Below are 24567 nucleotides of genomic sequence, written 5' to 3'. Positions count from 1 at the left end.
AGGAGGTAAGTCACGGTGCTTCCACTGCATTGACTGGGCTTTGGTCTCTGGATCATAGTGATGGACCCAGGTTTCATCCTGTGTAATCAGTCTTTTGAAAAATTTTGACTCATCTTCTTGGCACATCTCCAAATTCATCCTCGAGCACTCAACGTGTTCTTGCTTCTGGAAAGGTGTGAGCAACCTGGGAATCCATCTGGCAGACACCTTTTGCATATGCAAATGATCATGAATGATAGTTTCCACAGACTCGGTACTATTCTTGACCTCATGGGCTATTTGGCAAATAGTTATGCGTCAATCTTCCAAAATGGCAGCCTCAACTTCACGGACAGATGCCTCATCAATGGCAGAAGGGGGGCGACCAGATATGGGAGTTGTTCCCACAGAGTTCCGACCATGTTTGAATTCACGTTTTACAAGGTCATATGATTGGGCATCATCACCATAAGTTCCTTTCATTTCATCAAAAGTCTCCCTTGGTGTGCGTCCTTTCAAATACAAAAACTGGATCACTGCTCGACACTCAACAGGCTCCATTTCACACTTGACTCAGTTCAAATACCTGTAAGTCAGAAACCACAATTAGTTCAGAGCTGTAATTTGCCACTTAATCTATATGCAAAATTTCAGCTAGATCAAACATCTGCAAGTGGGTCAGAGGCATTACTCATTGAACGTCCCTCGTATAGCCTCAGGCTGACCAAGGCCATGAGTGGATCTGGTAGATGGAAACAAGCCCATCATGTGTGTTTGTCCACCATCACTTGACAAGTTTGTAGGTTATTGGTTTGGCAAAAGAGATTGACAAAATTAGTATCAAACATTAAAAACAAAGACTGAAATCATTCAAGAAAGCACTCCAGCATGAACACAGTTGAATGACTGAAAGCTAAGATATATTAACCAATTTATTTTGCTTTCAATATAACCAATAAATACTTCTAGACCAGCCTCAATCCAGCAGACCTATGATAAACCCATGCTTTTAAAGCAGAGAACTGATAGGCACAGACATGGTTAAGTTTCCATCCTGATTGCATGGCTTTCTGTTGCCTCACCGCAAGGTTTTCTAATATAGCCTTCAGGCACCTAACAGCTTGAGTGAACCCAGTTAAGCAAAATCCATCATCGTCTCACTCACACACACACACACACACTCTCACACACACACACACACACACACACACACACACACACACACACACACTCTCTCTTGCTATTAAGCATAATTGTCCAAAGTGATTTTTCAGAAAAATGATAAAATAGGCAATAAATCTCTAAGCAAAAAGTAAACAGTAGCAGTACAGAATCATAAAATATAATTGCCAACTAAATGTGACAGTCCCATACAGGACGATGCTACTGTTGTTTTTAGCCCCAGGTGAACATCTCCAGCTGGCTAACAACACATTGCGTCTTGATTAGTATTTGCAAGCTGAAATCATCGTTCCCATCTCTAGCCTTACATGATACACACAGACCTGCATTTCTGGGTCCGATGATTTCCCCTCACAAATACTAATCAAACAAAGTGTAGTTAGCCAGCTGGAGATTTCTCCTGGGGCTAAAAGGAACAGTAGCATCGTCCTCTATGGGACCACCACACTTGGTTGGCAATTATATTTTACAATAAAATAGTTTCTTTTTACATTAGCAACAGTTTCAGCTTAACAATAATACTTTGTTGGGTGCATAAAATTGTAACTCCATGCATATTTGCAGTCAGAAATATTTTTGGAAAAGTGTGGGACTTTCTACACTTTTGAAAAATGCTAAACCATTGTATTACACTTTGACAATTTTCATATCTTAGCATCTGAAGATGCAACAGTTTTCCCAAAAGAACCAGCTATTGCAAGCAAAATTAAATATTGAAGAAAACGCATTTGGCTAAATTTGGACATACAATAGTCTAACACAACATGTTCTCTACTCTTGGTACAAAGCCCGAAATTCTTGAGGAGGAGGCGTCGATTAGAGCGACTCCATACACAACTGACACATAAAAGCATGAAAGGCAAAAATCGACTTTGGTAGAATTTAAACTCAGAACATGAAGACAGATGAAATACCACTCAGTATTTTGCCCAGCATGCTAACGATCCTGCCAGCACACTGCTTCGATATATACACACAAGTGCACATATCTTTGTATTTCCTTGCCTTGACATAGCAGGATAGTTGTAAACAAATGGCACCATCATACAAGGAATGTCATTTGTTCCCAATTTCAGATGAAAATAAATCCAGCTTTGAAACATTACCTTGCATAGAAACAAATGAGAATTGGCAACTGGAAAGGTCTCAACGCATTGAAGATCTGCCTCAACAAATTTCATTTGAACCACAGAAGAGCAAACTGTAGTGGATGTGTGTGTGTATTAATAAATACATAAGTTGTTTCGTGATTAAATAGAGATTTATTTACACTACATAAATTTTGTAAGCAATGCTACGCATTGCTTGTACAGAATACATATTAAAGAAGAATATGTTTGCGTGTGTGTGTGAGTAAATCATTCAGGACAGTAACCCGTAGGCATATTCTCTAGTCGTCTCCAAAACGCGGGGTGTCTGCTTGAGCGTCAGCTCCGATTGTCTGTGTTCTAGCCGTTTTTCCTTTCTATTTATAAAATCTCAAACAGCCAGAAAAATAGATATATCGCAACAAAGTTACTGTTTAAGTAGGTCATCGTTCGTCCACTTGAACTTCGCTTGACATGGCTCAGGTCGGAGGTCAAAGGGAGACGATCAATCACTTTTTGTCAGAACAAAGGAATCTTAATTTTGCGCCTTTGCATGCATTGGTATTTGATGACCGATGATTCTTGGATTCGATTTCGAATCCAAGCTTAGAGAAGGAAGTGCTAACTCTTACACTACCCTCCTTCTAGTGAGAAAGCCACAGAGATCGAACGATATTGGAAATGTTATTTTTTGTGTGTATGCAGAAAAAATTTTACACATTGAATGATAAAAATATGAATGAAAGGTTTACTGTTTGTATGTGCTATTTGGTGGGCAATATGTATATGTGCCCAGGCAGAAATATGTTGGCGCGTTGAAAGAGATGTGCGTCTATTGATTACTCGACCTACTAGAGGTCTAATAGAGGCAAGGTGTCTTTCAGTGGCGAAAAAGATCGAGTGATAGCACACATGAGAACATGATTTGTAAATGTGTGTGAACATACAGTTAGCAAAAATATATTTACAAGAAAGCAAAACATTTTAAAGAGAAAACAAAAAATATGTACATGCAAAAATGAAAGAAATGTTCATCGGCAAAGTTCGATTGTGAAATGTTCCGTAAAAGTTCATACAGACAGTTTTTCGTTGATGTGGAACGTTTTTTGTTTTCGTTTTTTTTTTTTTTTTATGCACATGAATGTTCTTTGATTTCTCTGAGTTGTATGTGGGTGATGCAGTTATGTGAGTTGTGTTGATGTATGCATTTCATTAGGAAGATGGATAAGTTAGGAGTTCAGAACTTACCCGAAAAACTTGCTGGCCATCGAACTGTTCTTCCTGATTTGGTGTGTCGGGGTTGTGCAGAATCTGTGGTGTTCGCTGGAGTTGCCGAGTCTGTTCAAGGAAAGGAGGGGACTGAATGTAAGCCCTCCTCGATGAAAGCTTTTTTCAAACGATCAATCGAGACCGTATTTCGTTTACCTCCAATATTGAGGACGAAATACTTGGGTTCTCTTTTGATGACCTTGTAGGGCCCGGAATATGGTGGTCGAAGTTGAGAGGGTATCCCATCATTCCTCACGAAGACATGAGTCCAAGTGTTGATATCTTTTGGGACACGTGAAACGACGTTCTGTTGCCTGGGGCCTGAAGGTGATAACTGCGACATGGATGTCCGTAATCGGTGCACATATTGTTGTGGGTCAGGAAAGTTTTGTGAAACAGGTTCGATCATCTGCCCAGGTAAGGTGAGTGCTGTGCCATAAACGAGTTCGGCCGGAGTATATCCCAGTTCTTCCTTAATCGTGGATCGAATTCCAAGGAGGATGAGAGGGAGATGTTCCAACCAGTGAGAACTGTCTGGAGCTACTTTGATAGATGCCTTGAGTTGGCGGTGAAAGCGTTCGACCATGCCATTTGCTGCAGGGTGGTAAGCCGTAGTGCGGGTGTGTTTACACCCAAGGAGACGAGTCAGCTCGGTGAAAAGGTGGGAATCAAACTGACGTCCTCTGTCAGTGGTGAATGTTGCGGGTGTGCCAAAACGCAAAACCCATTGTGATATCAGCGTTTTGGCGACCATTTCTGCTGATACATCAGATAAGGGCCAGGCTTCAGGCCATCGCGAAAAACGATCTACGCAAGTTAGTAAATATGAATAGTTCTGCGAAGGTGGTAGGGGTCCGACGATATCGATGTGTACGTGCTGAAATCGTGCATCGGGTTGCGAAAATGAACCAATTGGTGATTTTATGTGCCGGTGGATTTTCGCTTTTTGGCACGCAACACAGCACTTGGTCCATTCTCCGATATCCTTGTTGATACTGGTCCACACAAAACAGGTCGATATCAGCTTTTGAGTGGAGCGAATACCAGGATGTGACAGAGAATGCAGAGCGGAGAAAACTTCTCGACGATATCTCTGTGGTACATAAGGGCGTTGGTAACCAGTGGAGATATCACACTAAATATGAGCTGTGGATGATGGTAGCGGAACATGCTGAAATTTCAGAGATGACGAATTCCGGAGCTTTAGAAGTTCTTCGTCATTCTCCTGGTCAGCTGCTATACATGCCAGATCAATTGTAGACGTGGTGTGGATAGCATTGATCTGCGCACATGAAAGTGCATCAGCTGCTAAGTTGGTCGTCCCTTTGATGTGGCGTATATCCATCGTGTACTGCGATATGAAGTCGAGGTGGCGATCCGGCTTGGTGTTAAATGCGTATACTAATGGCTTGTGGTCGGTGTATATGGCAAAATTGGTACCTTCTGGCATGTGACGGAAATGCTTAATAGCCAGGTATGCCGCTAATAATTCCGGACTGAATGTGCTGTATTTGGTTTCCGTGGGTTTTAACCGGTTAGAAAAGAAAGACAACGGCTGCCATATACCGTCAACAAGCTGTTGTAGCACACCTCCAGTTCCGGAATCGGATGCATCAACGAGTAAACATCGTGGGGCGTCTGGTTTTGGATAAACCAACATGGTAGCGCTAGATAACGTTTTTTTCAGGGCAGCGAAAGAAACGAGTTGATCTTCGGTCAGAGCTATATCTGCATTTTTGCAGGTTCGCTGACGTAGCAAATCCGTGAGCGGTTGCGCTATTTCAGCGAGGTGGGGCACGAACCGTCGATAGAAATTCGCTAGACCGTGATATTCTCTTAATTTGCGGAGAGATGTGGGTGGTGGAAAATCCACGATGGCCTTGACTTTCTCGGGAAGGGGACGAATTCCATTCTTATCGACGATGTGCCTGAGAAAATGAAGGGAAGCAACTCCAAACAAACATTTAGTAGGGTTGATAACAACACCAAATTGACGGAGACGTTCGAATAGCAGGTGAAGGTGTTGATTATGTTCTTCGTCCGAGTTACTGGCCACGAGTATGTCTATGTAGGCATAGACGAAAGGCAAACCTCTAGTCACCATGTCGATAAACCTTTGGAATGTCTGTGCCGCGTTTCGTAAACCGAAAGGCATACGCAGGAATTCAAACATTCCGAAAGGTGTAGTAACTGCTGACTTTGAGATGTCCGCAGGTTTGACTGGGATTTGGTTATATGCTCGCACCAGGTCGATTTTGGAAAAGATGCGAGCTCCATGCAGCGAGCTCGAAAAGTCTTGAAGAAAAGGCATCACTGATAGTGCTTTTATTCAGCGATCGATAATTGCCGCAAACCCGCCGATGATTTTTTTGGGACGCAGTGTATCGGCGAGGACCAGTTGCTGCTGGAAGGGCGGATTATTCCGAGGTCGAGCATGTGCTGGAATTCCCGCTTGGAGACAGCCTGGAGACGATCAGGTGGTAACCTTCTGGGCCTTGCAGCAACAGGTGGACCGCTGGTTTTGATGTGGTGGGTAACGTCGTGTTTGATCGGCTGGTTGTGGAAAACTGGTCGAGCGACGTCTGGATATTCATTCAGGATGGAACTGAGACAAGTCATTGTAAGCATTACAGTTGGGCTGACTGTGTCCATTCGAGCGGCTATACCGCGCACAGTAAGCTTGGTGGTGCTGTCGACAAGTCATCTGTTCTTTATGTCTACCAGGAGACCGAAATGATGCAGGAAATCGGCTCCTAAGATAGGGGTCAGCAGTTTAGCGACGACGAATACCCACTGAAATGTGCGGCGTAGTCCTATGTTCAATGTTAGGGACTGATCCCCGTAGGTTGGAATGGGTGAATGGTTGACTGCCTGAAGACAGACTGATGTCTCTTTTCTTTTTCCAGAAGTGTTGGGGACTGGGATGATGCTGACTTCCGCACCTGTGTCAACCAGGAAACGCGTGCCTGTTACCCGATCGCAAACGAAAAATAGGCGACTATGTGGGTGCGAGCAAGGAACTTCCGTCGCGTTCAATTCCTGGCTGTGCCGTTTCCCGAACTGGGTGAGGAAAACGAGCACGGCACCGTACATTTTTGTGCCCGTGTTCCGTGGTACCAACACGTGTCATGTGAGTTGCGGGTAACACTGGGGCTTCGACGCTGGGGACTAAGCTTTAGGGCCTGTATTTGGGCTGTGAGGATCTGTATTTGGAGGATCGCTGCGTCATTAATGCACACAAGTCTGAAATAACGGAAGAACTGGTTTGTGCATGGAAAGGATTGGTACTGGGAGCGGCTGGCGTCACCATCGATACCGTTGGATATTTGTGAGGTACTTCAGCTAGCTCCGCCAGTTCTTCAATGGGTGTATTTTCTCTGGTGGAAGCGAGAACAACTGGAGGGCAGACGCTGGAGCAAAAGCTGTTTGAAAATTAAACCAATGATAATCTAATAAAGCAGCTTCCAGTAAATCATCACATTTAACTGCTTTACCTAACATGCAAATAAAGCAAAGGATTTTTTTGCAAACTTTACATTTACATATTGCTGAAATATTCTGCTTTTGGGGTTTTTCGCTGAATGCTGTCCCCACATCATACTGAAATAGAGTTATGCACCTTGTTTATTAGTACTTGTCTATTTAGCAGCATTTATCAGCTTAATTTTTGTTAGATGTCCTTTAACACCAAGTCCTTTACATAGGATACTGGGAGCATTCTGAATAGCATTAGCGTCTCACCAATAAGATTTCCCCTCTTATGTTGTTGAATACAATGCACATCCCCACACCCACCAGGATTTCTACAATCCTTGACTTAGTTAATAGGCCACTTGAGGTCAGCTTATTCCACGGATCCACAACCCGGACGGAGAAAGCCCCTCTCCTTCGATTGAGATGAAATCGTCGCAGATAGAGCTTTTCGGAATGACCCCGCAGCCGACGCTCTGGAGCAGGAGTGAAGAACAGCTCTTTCAAGAGGTTACACCTTCTGCTTATGATGCTGTGAGCAAGAATGAGATCTCCACAGCGTCGTCGTTTCTCTAAAGAATAAAGGTCGAGCATTTTCAGCCTTTCTTCATAAGACAAATTCTCGAGACCAAGAACCATGGAGGTAGCCAGCTTCTGGACTCTTTCGAGGTGCTGTATGTCTTTGAGGAGATAAGACGAGGCTTGAATCCCGTACTCCAATATGGGTCTCACCAGCATGACAGAGCGGAAGGAATATGGCTGCTGTAACCATTCCGAATCAAGAACAGAATTCTGCGTGCTTTGTTGGCAGCATGGACGCACTGGGCCGAAGGCGAAAAGGAGGAATCCACCAAGATACCCAGGTCCTTTACCTGATCGGTCCTCTCCAGCTGCAGACGACCTGGCTCGAAATCAAGTTGAGTTGCAGGAGAGCCAACAGGCAGATGACAGCACTTTGACACGGTCAGACACAGGTCCCATTCGTTAGACCATCTCCAAATTTGGTGGAGGCATCGACGAAGATCCTCTATATCACCGCGAGGAGCGACCAGTTTGACATTGTCGGCAAATAGAAGGGTGTGTTGCGTGAGGTCATCGGGCAAGTCATTTATGAAGACTAGGAACAATAAGGCCCAAGCACTGAACCATGAGGCACACCACTGCTTGCACTGGAGACGTCGGACCGTGAACCATTTAACTTGGACTTGGAAGGAGCGATCTGAGAGAAAGGCACCAACCCATCGTACGATATCCGGATGGAAACTATATGCTTGAAGCTTGACAAGTAATAGGCGGTGGTTTACCGAGTCATAGCTTTGACAAAGTCCAATAAAACGATGTCAACAGCATCACTATCATCGAGGATGCGTGTCACCAATTCTTCCATTACCAGTAAGTTGGTCAAGCATGATCTCTTCAGCATGAAGCCGTATTGGGAATCAGAGATAGAGTGTTTTGGAGGTGGAGCATCATACTTTTCTTAAGGATGGTTTCAAACATCTTGCTGATTATTGATGTAAGGGAAACCAGTCGGTAGTTGAGCGGGTCTTCAGGGCTCCCTTTCTTGAAAATTGGGCAGATTATCGCTGTTCTCCAGTCCGCAGGTATAACACCCATCGTCAATGACATATTGAATAGACGTGTTAAGGGCTCGCAGATGACCGGAGCCAACACTTTGATAACCCGTGGGTGTATGTCGTCAGGGCCGTGACCCTTGACATCGAGGCCTTGAATAACGCGTTCGACTTCGTCCCGCGTGATGACCAATCGAAGCATTGGAGGTACCGATCTATCAAATGGATGGGGTTCACGACTGTCATCTTGTTTGAAAATAATTGACTGTTGATAAGGGTCCTCAATCGATACGCCTGTTGAGTCTACCGACATTGCAATTTGGTTGTTCAAGCGGGGGCCAGGTCTTACAGTAGTTTAAATATTTGACTAATGACTAATGTACCTGCAGATATCTATTCATAACTAAATCAAAAATCTATTAAGTGTCACTACAACAGTAGTAATAACTTCAACGCCACACTTGCTAATAATCTCTTGTACTTTTTCAAAATGAATTAAATTAGACTTAAAAACTTCCAACTGTAACCATGCTCACACTGGAGTTGGCTCCAAACTTATCTAAACACAATACAAACAAAATCTCAAAACTACAACACCAGTTTAAATATACATAAGTTTATTCCCACTGTTTACAACTTACTGCCTCTCCTCTGGCTTATTGAAGACATATGTTAGATAGCATTTGCCGCAATAATGCCTATCAAAGTGTGAGGCCATAAACACACCAGCTCCACATTCCTCGTTGGGACACTCACGACGCAAACGAGTGATTTTACCATTTTCATCAACCTGCAACAAGCAAAAACAATCCATTTGAACATTGAAGTGAAATGGGTGAAAAACACTAAAACAAAAATTGGAAATTATTTAGTACAAGTCAGAGGCATTCAATTATGACAAATCTCTAAACAATTTCAACAATTATTCTAAAATATGCTGTTACACAGCATGTAGGGTCCACACTCACAGAAAAAAAAAAAAGAAATGCCACAATGTGAATTCCTGCAGTTGGTCATCAATTTACATCTACTTTCCATTATAGTATAGGCCAGATAGGCTGTAGAATAAGTTGATTCTTGGAGTTCTATGACTGCATGCCCTTTCTAACACCAATCATTTTGCAGCAAATATCAAGTCCATTTTATTGTCACCAGCACTAGTATACACAAAAGGCCTAATTAATTTCACTGAAAAGTGAACTCCAGATGTAAGCAGATGTAATATATATACATACATATACACACACACACTATACAATTGCTTGCAAGTTTCAATAAGTATAGCTAAGTTGTCTGTGGATCAGAAACCCTAAGTTGTAATCATTAATCAGGTGAAACACGGAAGAACATCATTTCCAACAGACACTTGGTATCCTGAATAGTCTCATACATTAACAGCCTTGGCCTGTTACTGGAACTCACCAGTGACACCACTTATTTCCAGTCACACTGCATACTGTTTAATTACAAGGAAATGTAAATATTTTTTGCATTTTTACAATATTTCACAAGTAAACCTTAATATTTAGCACTCACGTTATATAAACATCCCCAAAACCATGTCAAAAATATAGAAAATATTTCCTCAAATTATTGCATGAGGTCTGGCATTAGACCAGTTTACCTAATTTCTTTTTCACATGCACCTCAGTTGTGCAAATGGAAAAAAGGAAAGAGAAAAACTTTCATAACCAAAAATTGTTTCAAAAAGATTAACAGTATAATTGTCTTAAAATGTGAGGATAATGGTCACAATAGAATTTTCCGTAGCATCTAAATATATAAACTACCAAAATATGGTTTCACAATAAAAAGACTACTAGGTGATTTTGACCTCAGAATTCAATATGTAAGTCAATTCCCATTCATGGTGAGACAGGAGCAGTAACCCATTCGTTACTATATTTCTGACCAAAATACACCCCTCGTGAGTTTCAATTAAATTCTAAAATAATCATGAATTTACACTAGTTTCATTAAGCAACTAACTTTTTTATTTAACATATTAATGTGATATTTGGAACAATTAAAGGGTTCTTAATCAATTCTATTGCATAACTTTTGTCTCAAAGTGACTAATTACAGGTAAACTGAGCAAAAGGTAAAAACATTAAAAATTTGTTCAAGCATCACCATAGAAAATGAACCATCAGGTTAGTATCGAAAGAGTTAAAATATACAGTTATTCAAATATGTCTGTGGATCAGAAAGTGATCGTAATAATCATTATTCAGGTGAAACACGGAAAAAAAAACATCATTTCCAACAGACTTCATAGCTACAATTTTCCATCCAGGCCAACATTAGCCTATTAATCAAAAGATGGGCAACCCTATAATAGTTCAATTGGGTATGCAACAAAATTTTGATATAGAATTGTGCACATCACTAGATTATCAGTTGAATTTAATGCACAACAGGTGTACCATAAAGGTGTAATAAACTGAAATATAGGAATCCACCTAAATCCACTGCAAGTTTGACCAAACTAAAAAAAAAAATCTGTCAAAAATAATACACAGCCCTGGTTATGGTATGGAAGTCATTAAATTCCAGACCACACCGTACCCTAGGCCATGCTGACTAACATTTTCCCTGTATAAAAACTAAATCCACAGCAGTACCCAGTATTTGCTTCACAAAATTTTCCAAACTTTCATCCCCCAATTCTTGGGCTTTCCTGGTCTATATTGTTCGTTTATATTCTGCATAACAGTTTGTTTCCAGTGATCGCTTCAAACAAGCATACTGAAAAAATAAAAGTCTAACAGTTTCGCTTCCTAAGAAGAACTATGGATAGACCCCCATCTCCTCAGAAAAATTGCTAACAAAAACATTTTGTTAAGTTTTTACTTCATTCCGATGTAAAATCCTATTCGTTCTTGTACACCACATGCTTTTGTACCTCATTCATTCTTTTCCTTGATATCTCCATATTTTCCATTGAAAAACCTTTAAATTCAGAATCGTTGCTTGATAGCATGAAACTCCTATTCATTTTCAAAGTTCAAAACAAAAAACAAAAACGATACCAAAAAACAGTGGAAAAAATCTCCCAAAATTCACTACTGAGTTCAGATATCACATCAAGCAATGTTGGATACTATAACAACTATTTACAAAGTGAAATCACATATCTTCACAAATGTACTAACGAGATTTGTGCTTAAATTCACATTTAAATAACAATGGGTTCTCTCTCAGCCAGGTTGGTCTTATGAGCCAAAACATTTTTTGGCCAGGTTAGTATCAAAAGAGTTAAAATATACAGTTATTCAAATATGTCTGTGGATCAGAAAGTGATCTTAATCATTATTCAGGTGGACGATAGGAAAAAAACATCATTTCCATCAGACTTCATAGCTACAATTTTCCATCCAGGCCAACATTAGCCTATTAATCAAAAGATGGGCAACCCTATAATAGTTCAATTGGGTATGCAACAAAATTTTGATATAGAATTGTGCACATCACTAGATTATCAGTTGAATTTAATGCACAACAGAACAGGTGTACCATAAAGGTGTAATAAACTGAAATATAGGAATCCACCTAAATCCACTGCAAGTTTGACCAAACTAAAAAAAAAAATCTGTCAAAAATAATACACAGCCCTGGTTATGGTATGGAAGTCATTAAATTCCAGACCACACCGTACCCTAGGCCATGCTGACTAACATTTTCCCTGTATAAAAACTAAATCCACAGCAGTACCCAGTATTTGCTTCACAAAATTTTCCAAACTTTCATCCCCCAATTCTTGGGCTTTCCTGGTCTATATTGTTCGTTTATATTCTGCATAACAGTTTGTTTCCAGTGATCGCTTCAAATAGGCATACTGAAAAAATAAAAGTCTAACAGTTTCGCTTCCTGAGAAGAACTATGGATAGACCCCCATCTCCTCAGAAAAATTGCTAACAAAAACATTTTGTTAAGTTTTTACTTCATTCCGATGTAAAATCCTATTCGTTCTCGTACACCACATGCTTTTGTACCTCATTCATTCTTTTCCTCGATATCTCCATATTTTCCATTGAAAAACCTTTAACCCTTTAGTATTTAAACCGGCCATATCCGGCCAAAATATTTAATCTGTTTTATGTTCAAACTGACCAGATCCGGGCTCTCGCACCTACCCTACAATGTTATTCTACATTAAGTAATTACACCATCAAGATCTTGAAGATATGAGATGATGCATGATTAATTCAAACCAATGGGAATCAATAAGCATTATGTTTGATAGAATAATCTGAACACTAAAGGGTTAAATTCAGAATCGTTGCTTGATAGCATGAAACTCCTATTCATTTTCAAAGTTCAAAACAAAAAACAAAAACGATACCGAAAAAAGGTGGAAAAAATCTCCCAAAATTCACTACTGAGTTCAGATATCACATCAAGCAATGTTGGATACTATAACAACTATTTACAAAGTGAAATCACATATCTTCACAAATGTACTAACAAGATTTGTGCTTAAATTCACATTTAAATAACAATGGGTTCTCTCTCAGCCAGGTTGATCTTATGAGCCAAAACATTTTTTGGCCAGGTTAGTATCGAAAGAGTTAAAATATACAGTCATTCAAATATGTCTGTGGATCAGAAAGTGATCGTAATAATCATTATTCAGGTGAAACACGGAAAAAACATCATTTCCAACAGACTACAATTTTCCATCCAGGCCAACATTAGCCTATTGATCAAAAGATGGGCAACCCTATAATAGTTGTATCCAGCTTCTAAACAATCATCATAAGCCACAACACACACACACACAAAAAAACCTCTGCACGTGGTGATTGTGGAAGCAACCATTCAAATGTGAAAAAGTTTACACCACTGAGAATAAGTTTTCAGAAAAATTACCAAAACAAAAAAGGGAAGCTATTACTTCGGTTATATAACCTACCATGAAAAATCAATTGAGATATTTAAAATGAAAAAATTCTAGCTACAGTTGCTCCAACTAACCTGATCAAATAGATTGGTACTATAGGTCTGAGCCTCATTGTAGCCAGTTAAAATAGTTTCTATTAAGAGCCATTTATCTATATTATCTAAGTTTTGTTTACTTTTTTAAATAAATAAATGAAGCAAGTTGTGTATGTATCAGAAACTATTAAGTGAAACACTGAAAACATCTAACAGCATTCTGGGACTATTGGCAACTACATTTGCCCAAATCAACAAATTTACCTCCTTCCTATTGCAAACTTCAAATATATACAAAGTTTTAAAATCTTAAGAACTGAATATATACTTCCTATAAGCATTTGGGGTACTATTTAAGAAGAGTGGTCCCAGTGCATGCACTCATGCTAGCTAATCGTGACTGGTTGATCCTTACTTTGTTTAAAAAATTTTGTGTTTTATTTACTTTGCTAGGTAGTCATAGGATTGACTAGTCCCGACTAGCTAGTGCGGATGTGCGAGTACGCGCACCAGGACCACTCTTCTTAAATAGTACCAGCATTTGGTTAACTTATAATTTGGGATTTTACCTTGTTAATTAAAATAGACAAGAACTATAACCAATGAATCAATGTTTAATTACACTAGAACTATCAAAGTGTCCGCATCTTCTATAGCAAAACTGGAAATCTTCGAACTTTGCATACTACAAATTGCTAATTATAAAAGGTTCACTTTGGCAAACCCAGAACAGCCACAGCTAGATGGGAAAGTTAAAATGACAATTGTAAAATGCTTTCTGATTGAGCTATACAAGAAATGTTCAAGACATATATGTTATTTTACATCAATAGCTCCAAAAAGACAGCTCACGGGGTTAATAAAACAGCCTTGAAACAATAAAATGCAATTATTTGCAAAAATTTTAATCAATATTCTGGTGAAGCACTTATCTTAAAGGTTAAGTGATACTGATACTAAACATACCCATAGAAGACTTAGGTACAACCCACCCTTGGTTCCATGATCAAACCTTTTAACTAAATTCCAGACTTAACACCTGCTTTCCATGCTGGTACGGGTTGGACAGTTTGGCATTGAGCTGTCCAGACACCAACTACCTGTTGTGGCATCGTTTCTACAACTGGATGCTCTTCCAAACACCTATCAATGTGCTAGAATGAAATGATAACAGTATAAGCTAATTTGGGGGTTCTAGCAATCATTCAGACCAGATTTGTTTTTCGTCGAAGAGTTAGTCAGAAGGTTATATATGAACAATTTGCTATTGCCCAGACAGTATTAATGTCACTAATGAAGAACACTGAAGAAGAGATATACAAACCTTGTAATATTTCAAAACCGCCAACTTAACCTTCTTCTTCTTATGCTTATTCTTTTTGGGAGTGGTGTAATTCTTCTTCTTGCGCTTCTTGGCACCACCTCGCAGACGAAGGACCAAATGAAGGGTTGATTCCTTTTGAATATTGTAGTCTGACAGTGTACGGCCATCCTCAAGCTGCTTACCAGCAAAGATCAATCTTTGCTGATCTGGAGGAATTCCTGTAAGAAAAACATTTGTTTAGTGAAATTCCATCTTCAACACACACCACCTGCAATATAGAAAGAATCATTAAATACTTACCCTCCTTATCTTGAATCTTTGCCTTGACATTTTCAATAGTATCACTGGGTTCGACCTACATTGAAAAAATATTTTTTTTTTTAGCAATGATTACCATAGCAGTAATTTCTTACTTTATCAGATTAACATAATTTCCTTTTATTGTATGACATTTAACAATGCTAATCTGAACATTTGGAAGCACTCCGTCGGTTACGACAATGAGGGTTGCAGTTGATCCGAATCAACGGAACACCCTGCTCGTGAAATTAATGTGTAAGTGGCTGAGCACTCCACAGACACGTGCACCCTTAACGTAGTTCTCGGGGATATTCATTGTGACACAGATTGGCAAGGCCGGCCCCTTGAAATACAGGTACAACAGAAACAGGAAGTAAGAGAAAGTTGTGGTGAACGAGTACAGCAGGGATCACCACAATCCCCTGCCGGAGCCTCGTGGAGCTTTTAGGTGTTTTCGCTCAATAAACACTCAACGCCCGGTCTGGGAATCGAAACCGCGATCCTATCACCATGAGTCCGTTGCCCTAACCACTGGGCCATTGCCCCTCCACAATCTGAACATATATGTAACTTAGAATACGCATAAAATTTTTGTTAGTTCAACAGACCACACTTCTGAATGTACCATAATGATGCCTAAAATGACTTACTTTTCAGCTATACAAATTTGAACCAATAGGCAACTTATGTACTTTTTTAAAAATTGAAACTGAGTTACTACTGATAATTGTAATGAAGCATGTAAAACAGAAATTTGAAATATTTTTGTATCTAATTTGCACATTTGAAATTTAAAATACTTAGTAAATTTGATTTAGATGTTGGAACTGTTATAAACAGAACACCATGGTTGATCAGTTTTAGTTACAAAACTTGAGGTTAGTTATACACTAATTGAATTTTGAAATTTAAAAACTATCTTAGACAAAATTTATGCTGAAAGCATTGTGCAAACGGACTACATTACACATTTGATATACTTACATTTCTCTTCAGATTTGTTTTTGCTGGCCCTACAACGCAATGTCCCCATATATATTGAACACCATTTTAGCATAGGCTAAGATTGAAAACTAGCAAATACCAATTGCTACAAAAATTGATAGCTAAAACCTAACAATGAAATAAATAAAAGTAGGAAATGTCATTGCTCAGAACATATAACTTAATACTAATCACAGACTTCAGAAGTGTCCCAAGTGGTCATCACAGCAATAATTTCCTACATTTACCTTTTTTTTTTTGTAAATTATATAACCTTTTCAATACAAATATTATCTGTACTGCAGATAGTCCTCAATATTTATTTCTAAATATTCAAAGCATTTCTGAGAGCATTGTGCTAACAAGGACTACATTACACATTTGATTTATTTATAAAACCTAGATTTGTGTAACAAATTAAAGGTGACAAAATTACACACGAATAGAAGCCAGCACATTTTGGAGTTCTGTATTTTGAACATTGGCTACTAAGCTAATGCTAATTGTGTGTTACCAATGAGAAATAGACTCCACTTGCTACAAGTCCAAATCCACCTATATCATAATGTTACCACATTAACCAAACAACTATATGCAAACCTTTATTGCTGTTTAAATTTTGGTAACTTACCTCAAGTGTGATGGTCTTGCCAGTAAGGGTCTTTACGAAGATCTGCATGTTTAGCAACCACTGCAAAATAAAACAGTTAAAAATTTGAGTGAGCTAAACCTAACTGCTCTTATAAGTGTAATAAACAGCAACAGCCTAAAATGGGCATGTGAACAAAAAGTGCAACAGGTTAGCAAAACCATGGGGTGTGTACTTTGCTTTTAAACTACCGCAGAAAATGATTCCAACCCTTTAGACTTTTACACTATTCGTATTCATCCCAAATATCTTGCCTGTTTTATGATCAAAGCAATTAGATCTAGCTTCTTACACCTTCCTTACAATGTTATTCCAAAAACAATCACTCCATCTAAATCTCAAAGTTACAATGCATAATTCAAAACAGTGCGACTAAATAAGCATCACATTTGGCAATCTCAATGCAAACCTGTAGTCCAGTTTAAAGGATTTTATTATTAAATTTTAGGTATCCGACATTACTTACATTTCTCTTCAGATTTGTTTTTGCTGGCCCTACAACGCAATGTCCCCATATATATCGAACACCATTTTATCATAGGCTAAGATTGAAAACTAGCAGATACCAATTGCTACAAAAATTGATAGCTAAAACCTAACAATGAAATAAATAAAAGTAGGAAATGTCATTGCTCAGAACATATAACTTAATACTAATCAGACTTCAGAAGTGTCCCAAGTGGTCATCACAGCAATAATTTCCTACATTTACATTTTTTTTTGTAAATTATATAACCTTTTCAATACAAATATTATCTGTACTGCAGGTAGTCCTCAATATTTATTTCTAAATGTTCAAAGCTAAATGAACTGGGCTACTGCTGGTATTGTGCCCCCAACACAAACATTTCTATTCAATTTCTTCTGCTCTTGTTGAATAATTTGTCTACAAACTCGATCTAAATCATTATACCCAGTTACCTCTACAGTGTTTTTCTTGCATCCATCAACTTTCAGCCAGTTAAGAAGAATATTAATTACAATTTCATAAGAATTGGTAAGAGAGCAAACACAGCACTTCCACTAAATCCACTAAACTAAAAAAGGTAAACTCAGGTTCTTTTGAAATCAAAATGTGTGAATACATTCTCACCCATCTGTTTCATGGTCTTCCATTTGTCACCTTTAAAGAACCTAATCTACATTTAAACTATTAAAATGGTCAAGAAAAATGTTTTAAGAAATTAATTGTTCAATAGCTCGAGTTCACTTAAGGGTCGTATATTTCTAGGAAGAGTAAGATGGAACTTTCTTGCAGTATATCCAGGAAATATTGCACTCCATTTTCCAGCACTTGCGTATCAATGATGGCTATTCATTACCAGAAAAATTAAAGCTAAAATAACCAAATGGCTGCATCAGTATAACATGATAGAAAATCAGTGATCTGAATATATAACTTAATTCATATCAAATTTCAAGTGTCCCCCAGTTGGGACACATGAAACTCCTATATATATTTATTATCTTAACGTAAATCCTCTAACAAAGATAAATATTCAGCAAATATTTCACCTGCGGGTTAAGTAGCTCACCAAACAGTACTACTTAAAAACAGAGGTCCCTAAAAACTAACCCCAATCCTCCGAGACTTCTGTATTTAAGGTGGTGGCCACCATAGTACGTATAAAAAAAAAAAACACTCAGTATTAAACTAGACTGCCCAGCTGTCTCTAATATTGGAAATAGAATGAGTCTGGTTAATTTGAGAACACAATACTAGTGGCATAAGCGTTTCGGGGTAATTATTTCAGTACTATTTGTACCTAAGATATTTTATCACCAATCGACCTATCAGCAGAAAATTCTTGCAGAGGCACCACATCCCACTTTATCACTCTTCCTCGTAAAAAATTTCAGATTTCCTATTGCAATTTTCGGAGAAAAAAATTCCAATTTTTATTTTTTTTTTTCTTTTCGAAATTTATTTTGGTGGCGCCACAGTTGAAAATATGGAAATTCTGATTCTAAAAATAATCAAAATTTCCATACCTATAACTTTCCATTTTCAATTTGTGATGAAAAAAGACAAAGAATGCCAGAAAGTTTTTCATATTACTAAGAAATTTTAGTGGCAACATGCAACGGCCAAGTAACAATTTACGTAAATTCGGAAACGTTGTTTAAACTAGTACTCATTATACGGCATGGTCTATATTCCATATTTAAATCGTGAAAAGGACAGAAACGATTTACTTATAACTTACAAAGGTTTCGCTATATTGTTCCTTATACAGTCCCGGTTAACAAAAGTAAGATGCGTAAAAATATAACGTGAATAGAAAAAAATTAAATGAATGTGCTGCTGGAAGTACGATTTTAACAATAGTACATGGCATGAGAGCTGATAAATTTCTCAGTTGCGACAGTAATAAAACCACATATGAAGCACGATATTACGACTGATATAATCCAACTCAAAGACGTTCCAACCAAGACAATCCTGTCTCATATACATCGTCGAATGGGTCCTTTTCAAAATAGATTGCTATCTGAGGAAAATTTGACTGTTGTTTCTTCCATGGTACTCCTCCATGGTACTTGTAGCAAACCGGGACCACTCTGCGATACAAGTACCTTCTTCCATTAAGATTTTTTTAAATGTTCAATCTGGGACAACTGCGCCTCTATTCACAGAACTTAAATCTTACCCAATGCGTCCTTACTTCTCAGATGGTACATGACAGAAATCTGGGCAGTCGTCTAATTATTTAATGATAAACTTCTTATACGTTAATGTATTATTACTTCGTAACTAAGTCGCAATCCTAAAATTAAAAGTATAAAATAACCTACATGCTTTCTATTTACAATTAAAATATATAAATTTAAAACGACAAAAGTGAATCGCGCGCAGAGAGAATCCATGCTTGAGGAGAAAGTACTCCACGTGAAGAAAGTCAATCATCTAACGGACTCGCTGGCGAATGATATGGCGTATTAAAAACATTATAAGAGACATAACTAAGTCGACAATAGAATAAATCAACAAATAGACATAAAATTAACATTATATACAACATTAAACAAGCATTTAGGACAATTTTAGTCAGAGAAATCTTACCTGCAATGTAGTGCAATGGCGGATCCCGACTAAAAGGAAGAATGCCTCGTTTTCACTAAGAACAACCACGTGATCAAGATAGACCTATTACTCTCGAAACGAAACGTTTCGTTTTTATATGTATTTGCCAGTCGTTTATTATCATTAAAGTTTTTTAATAGGGTATTTTTATATTGTAAATATTTTGAAATAATATCGTAAACATATACGGTTTCATTTTGTTGATTCGTTACTTATAGAAAAAAAATGTTCTCCCTTATTAATGCAACGTGTGTGCGTGTGCGTTAATGCTGTCCGAAAAGTCCTCCACTCAGCTCAAACAGTTGAGAAGAGAATATTTTTGTCATGATAATCTTCATAGCGGTTGTAGAAACAAAATTAAATGGCTCAGGCTTTTTAACTCGAAATAATATGGACACTGCTGGTTGTCGACAAACTCGAGTCCAGCATCGAACAGCTCTGAAAAAAAAAATGACCACACGAAAAGGGTTCTCGTAACAGGTGTAGTGAGGGCTGCATTTTCTGGGAAAGATACCCCATAAATAGGTATCTCCAACACGGCATTGACTTCGAAGTGAGGAAGTCTGTTATCTGATCTAAGTTGCCTGAGACACCAATTTCCATTAGTTATCGGCTGGTGTCACTTCGTATTTCCCTTAGCAGACCCACTATTTCACGTTTGAGCACGGCCTCACCTTTCCCAGCACCAACTTTCAGTATAATATACATAAAGATTTCATAAATAGATCTAAGATTGAAACACTGACATCTTATTGACATCGTTTTCTGGTAGATAGGACTGAAAGATGTTCTGCTTACGTCTCTATTTTTTATCTTTTACTTGTTTCAGTCATAAGACTGGCCATGAAGAATTTTTAGTTGAATGAATCAACCCTAGTGATTATTCTTTTTTTAAGCCTTGTACTGATTCTATCTGTCTCTTTTGCCAAACTGCTAATTAACAGGGATGTAAACATACCAACACTGGTTGACAAGCAGGGGTGGCAGACATACACATATATATAAGATGGACTTCTTTCTGTTTCTGTCTCCCAAATCCATTCACAAGTCTATTCTAGGAGCCTGAAGCTATAGTACAAAATAGTTGGCTATGGTGTGGAGAAATATACACTTATAGAGAGAAACAAAAGCCCTTACTAATATCATGTGGTTGGGAAGCAAACGTTTTACCACACAGCCACACCTGCATCTACATGAGTATTGAAAAGAACTGGCGATTGGATAGAGCATTCCATGATGCTAACATTTGTACTCCTTACAGCATTTAAGAGGATCAACAGCTGCAAGCTTTTCAGTCCTGATATTTGTAAGAGCTTTTGTTATTCTCTAGCTCTAAGTTAAAAGCTTCAGGGCTTCAGAGACAGCTTTCGCCTCAGAGATTACATTTGAAAAATGGCCTTCCTTAAGCTCTATACTTATGATTCTTTTGCTAAAACTATATGATTCAAGACAAAATCTAAAAAAAACACAAGTCAAGAACAGTTTGTCGAGAACTCCTGCAGCACAACTGGTAACTCCTGAATGAAATATGCAAGTTCAACAAAGCAACTCTGAACAATCCCTCATTGCACACACACAAAAAGCAGTGGCAAACTCTACAAGGTGAGATTCAATCCTTACATTTGCTGAAAAATGAAGGGTGAATTGCAAAAGCTTCAGAAATCAGATGCCTGCAGACCCGTATGACTTGCAATTTCTGTGATGCAATAGAAACTTTATGGCTCTGGAAATTGTTACACAGCATCAGTCTAATCATCTGAAAGCAAGTTTATTTTGATTGACCAGTCCTCAATAGTGGATCACTGGGGAAAACATTTCAACCAACCCCTAAGCCAGACATCATGCAGTCATGGAAGAATTCATGAAAGCACTATCATTTCATAATGACAGCTTGCCTTGGAGAGCTACCAATTATACTGAAGTTCGTGTTGCCAGAACATCAAAAAGCTAGAAATCTTCTTGACTGTATAACATTCTAATAGGGATCTTGAAAGAGGGTGGTTACTTCTGTACAAGAGAGGTTCATTGCTACATTGGGAAATATAGAGTGTGTGCATCAACATTGGAAGTATGCTAACATTGTCACCATCTACAAAATAAAAGAGACAAACCTGTTTAAGAGCTGGCAGAAACGTTAGCACACTGGGCGATATGCGTAGTCGTATTTTGTCTGCCGTTACGTTCTGAGTTCAAATTCCACCGAGGTCAACTTTACCTTTCATCCTTTCGGGGTTGATAAATTAAGTACCAGTTACGCACTGGGATCAATGTAATTGACTTAATCCCTTTGTCTGTCCTTGTTTGTCCCCTCTGTGTTTAGCCCCTTTTGGGTAGTAAAGAAATATATAACAAAAGGGTTATAGCAATCCTGTCCATTGCTTGGAAGATCCTTACCAAAGTCAACTTCAAAAGGTTAGTTAAATCAGTGTCAAAATGACATTACACCAGGATCACAATCCAGCTTTTGGCAGGTTCAAGAATTACTTGATATTGTGGAAGATAATGGTGTCACATAACTGGCACTTGTGCCAGTGGCATGCAAAAGCACCTATTGGACTCCTGGAGTGGTTGGCATTAGGAAGGGCATCCAGCTGTAGAAAACATGCCAAATCAGACTTGAGCCTGGTGCAGACCCTCAACTTACCAGCCCTGGTCAAACTGTCCAATCCATGCCATCATGAACAATGGATGTTAAATGGTGATGATGATGATCTTCATTACATGGGAGCTCCAAAGAGTAATATCAGGATCTGATCTTTCCATTTGTGAATCTGTCAAAGGCATTTGATAATGTAAATGGAGAGCTTGTGTGTGATGCTCTCAAAGTTTGGTTGCTGTCCAAATTTGTGAAACTTTTCTGCTAGTTTCACACTAGGACGATGATTTATATTGCTATTGGACAGCAACAAACAATCCATGTCCCTCAGTATAAAAACCAGTGTTAGACATAAGTACTGACTAATGTACTGTTAAATATTTTCTTTATCTGTATGACTTCTCTGTTATGCACAAGGCTGAAAACAGATAGGAGTCACTATTCAACATAAATATTTTTGACCTCCATAGCTGCTGGCCCTTGCCAAGCTCAGATTCAATCAAGTCATTGAATTACAGTTATGCTGGTGGTTGTTTTCTAGTAGCTCATGCTCTAGAGATGCTATGGACCATCATTTCAGCTGCTGTTCACAGCATGAATGACAGTTATTGTCCAGAAATCTTAAGTCATCTGTCAATTGCACACCACAACCAGTGCTGTCTTAAACCATGGATATACTGGCCAATTACCAGGGGCGGGAAGGCTCACAGGGCTACAGACCCAATTCTTATCTATATGCTTGACTAGAGACCGAAACCTATGGAAGTATGCTGTGCGTGAGAAGACCCGGCAGGACAAGTGAGACTATAAACCATGGCCTCTACCTGGGATGTAGCCAGTCCACTTATGCATACCTTTCCTTCTTGGGACCCAAAACTCTACTTGTGAAGACCTGTTGAGGTAAGTGAGAATCGAAATCGATCAACATCAATGGAAATTGTAGCTGAGATACCAGTGCCGGTGGCACGTAAGCGAACCATCCAAACGTGGCCGTTGCCAGTGCCGCCCTGACGGGCCTCCGGGCCAGTGGCACATGAAAAGCACCATCCAACCGTGGCCGTTTGCCAGAAGCACCATCCGATCGTGGCCGTTGCCAGCCCCGCCTGGCCCCCGTGCCGGTGGCACGTAAAAAGCACCATCCGACCATGGCCGTTTGCCAGCCTCATCTGGCACATAAAAAGCACCCACTACACTCACGGAGTGGTTGGCGTTAGGAAGGGCATCCAGCCATAGAAACATTGCTAGATCAGACTGGGCCTGATGCAGCCTTCTGGCCTCCCAGACCCCAGTTGAACCATCCAACCCATGCAAGCATGGAAAATGGACGCTAAATGATGATGATGAGTACTGTAGTTTGCTGCCGGTAAATAACTACCATAGGGCCCTCTTCAGTTATTTGCTTGGGGGCCTATAATGTCGCTACACACTTTCTCTCATCTTTCTCTGTACAACAGCAATAACTAGCTACACCTACCCAATCCAGATACTTATGCTTCATCATTTCTAATGCACACTGAACGAGAAGGTTTTAAACTGCTTCAGACTGGCCTCTGTATCTTTTGGAAGACAAAAAAGGAGTTATTTTAAAAACAACCATCTTTGTCTCCATAGCAGAATAATGTTTCTACTCTCCTGTATTGGTGTATGACATAGACCTCATACATCCAACACATTAACCCTTTCATTGCCAACCTGGCTGAAACCAGCTCTGGCACTGAGTACAAATGTTTTGTTTTCATAAGTTTTCAATTAAAATCTTCCACCAAACCTTAGTCACAATTTATGCTCCTAACAATAGCTTAATGATAACTAAGTTATTTTACTAAATTCTTTGTTATATCTCAAAATAAATACAGTAACAAAAGGATTAAGACTTTGGTGACCTTTAACATCTAGTAGCTCCAGAAGATCCTTTCAACCACCCAGTAAAATTATATTATTCACAGAAAACCTCTGTTGAATTCACACTGTAAGCATTATCTTACACTATCTTGGACTGCAATGAGATGATGTGGTGCATTCATCCTGTTTTGAAAGCAGTACTTTTTGGTATTGGAGACAACACACACACTTGTGTGCAAAAATATTACAGACAAAAAGAATAATTGAGAGAGAGACATTAAAATTT

At 38.8% G+C, this 24567-nt stretch overlaps 2 protein-coding genes across 2 annotated transcripts; both read right to left on the bottom strand.

Annotated features, from left to right (window-relative positions):
- Positions 1 to 3591: 3591 nt before the first annotated feature.
- LOC115210250 (uncharacterized protein K02A2.6-like) lies at positions 3592 to 4644 on the bottom strand. The gene is made up of 2 exons (XM_029778731.2): positions 4538 to 4644; positions 3592 to 4492 (listed from the first exon to the last, which is right to left on the bottom strand). The coding sequence occupies exon 2, from the start codon at positions 4270 to 4272 to the stop codon at positions 3592 to 3594; it is 681 nt and encodes a 226-aa protein (XP_029634591.1). The 5' UTR covers positions 4273 to 4492; positions 4538 to 4644.
- Positions 4645 to 9159: 4515 nt separating this feature from the next.
- Positions 9160 to 19923, bottom strand: LOC115210833 (ubiquitin-40S ribosomal protein S27a). The gene is made up of 5 exons (XM_029779582.1): positions 19823 to 19923; positions 16741 to 16800; positions 15126 to 15180; positions 14826 to 15043; positions 9160 to 9353 (listed from the first exon to the last, which is right to left on the bottom strand). The coding sequence occupies exons 2-5, from the start codon at positions 16786 to 16788 to the stop codon at positions 9201 to 9203; spliced, it is 474 nt and encodes a 157-aa protein (XP_029635442.1). The 5' UTR covers positions 16789 to 16800; positions 19823 to 19923; the 3' UTR covers positions 9160 to 9200.
- Between the last annotated feature and the right edge of the window lie 4644 nt (positions 19924 to 24567).

This window comes from Octopus sinensis, linkage group LG4 (assembly GCF_006345805.1).
Source record: "Octopus sinensis linkage group LG4, ASM634580v1, whole genome shotgun sequence".
In the NCBI taxonomy this organism is placed as follows: domain Eukaryota; kingdom Metazoa; phylum Mollusca; class Cephalopoda; order Octopoda; family Octopodidae; genus Octopus; species Octopus sinensis.
Note: the sequence above shows the minus strand (reverse complement) of the source record. Positions and strands in the feature narration are given on the sequence as shown.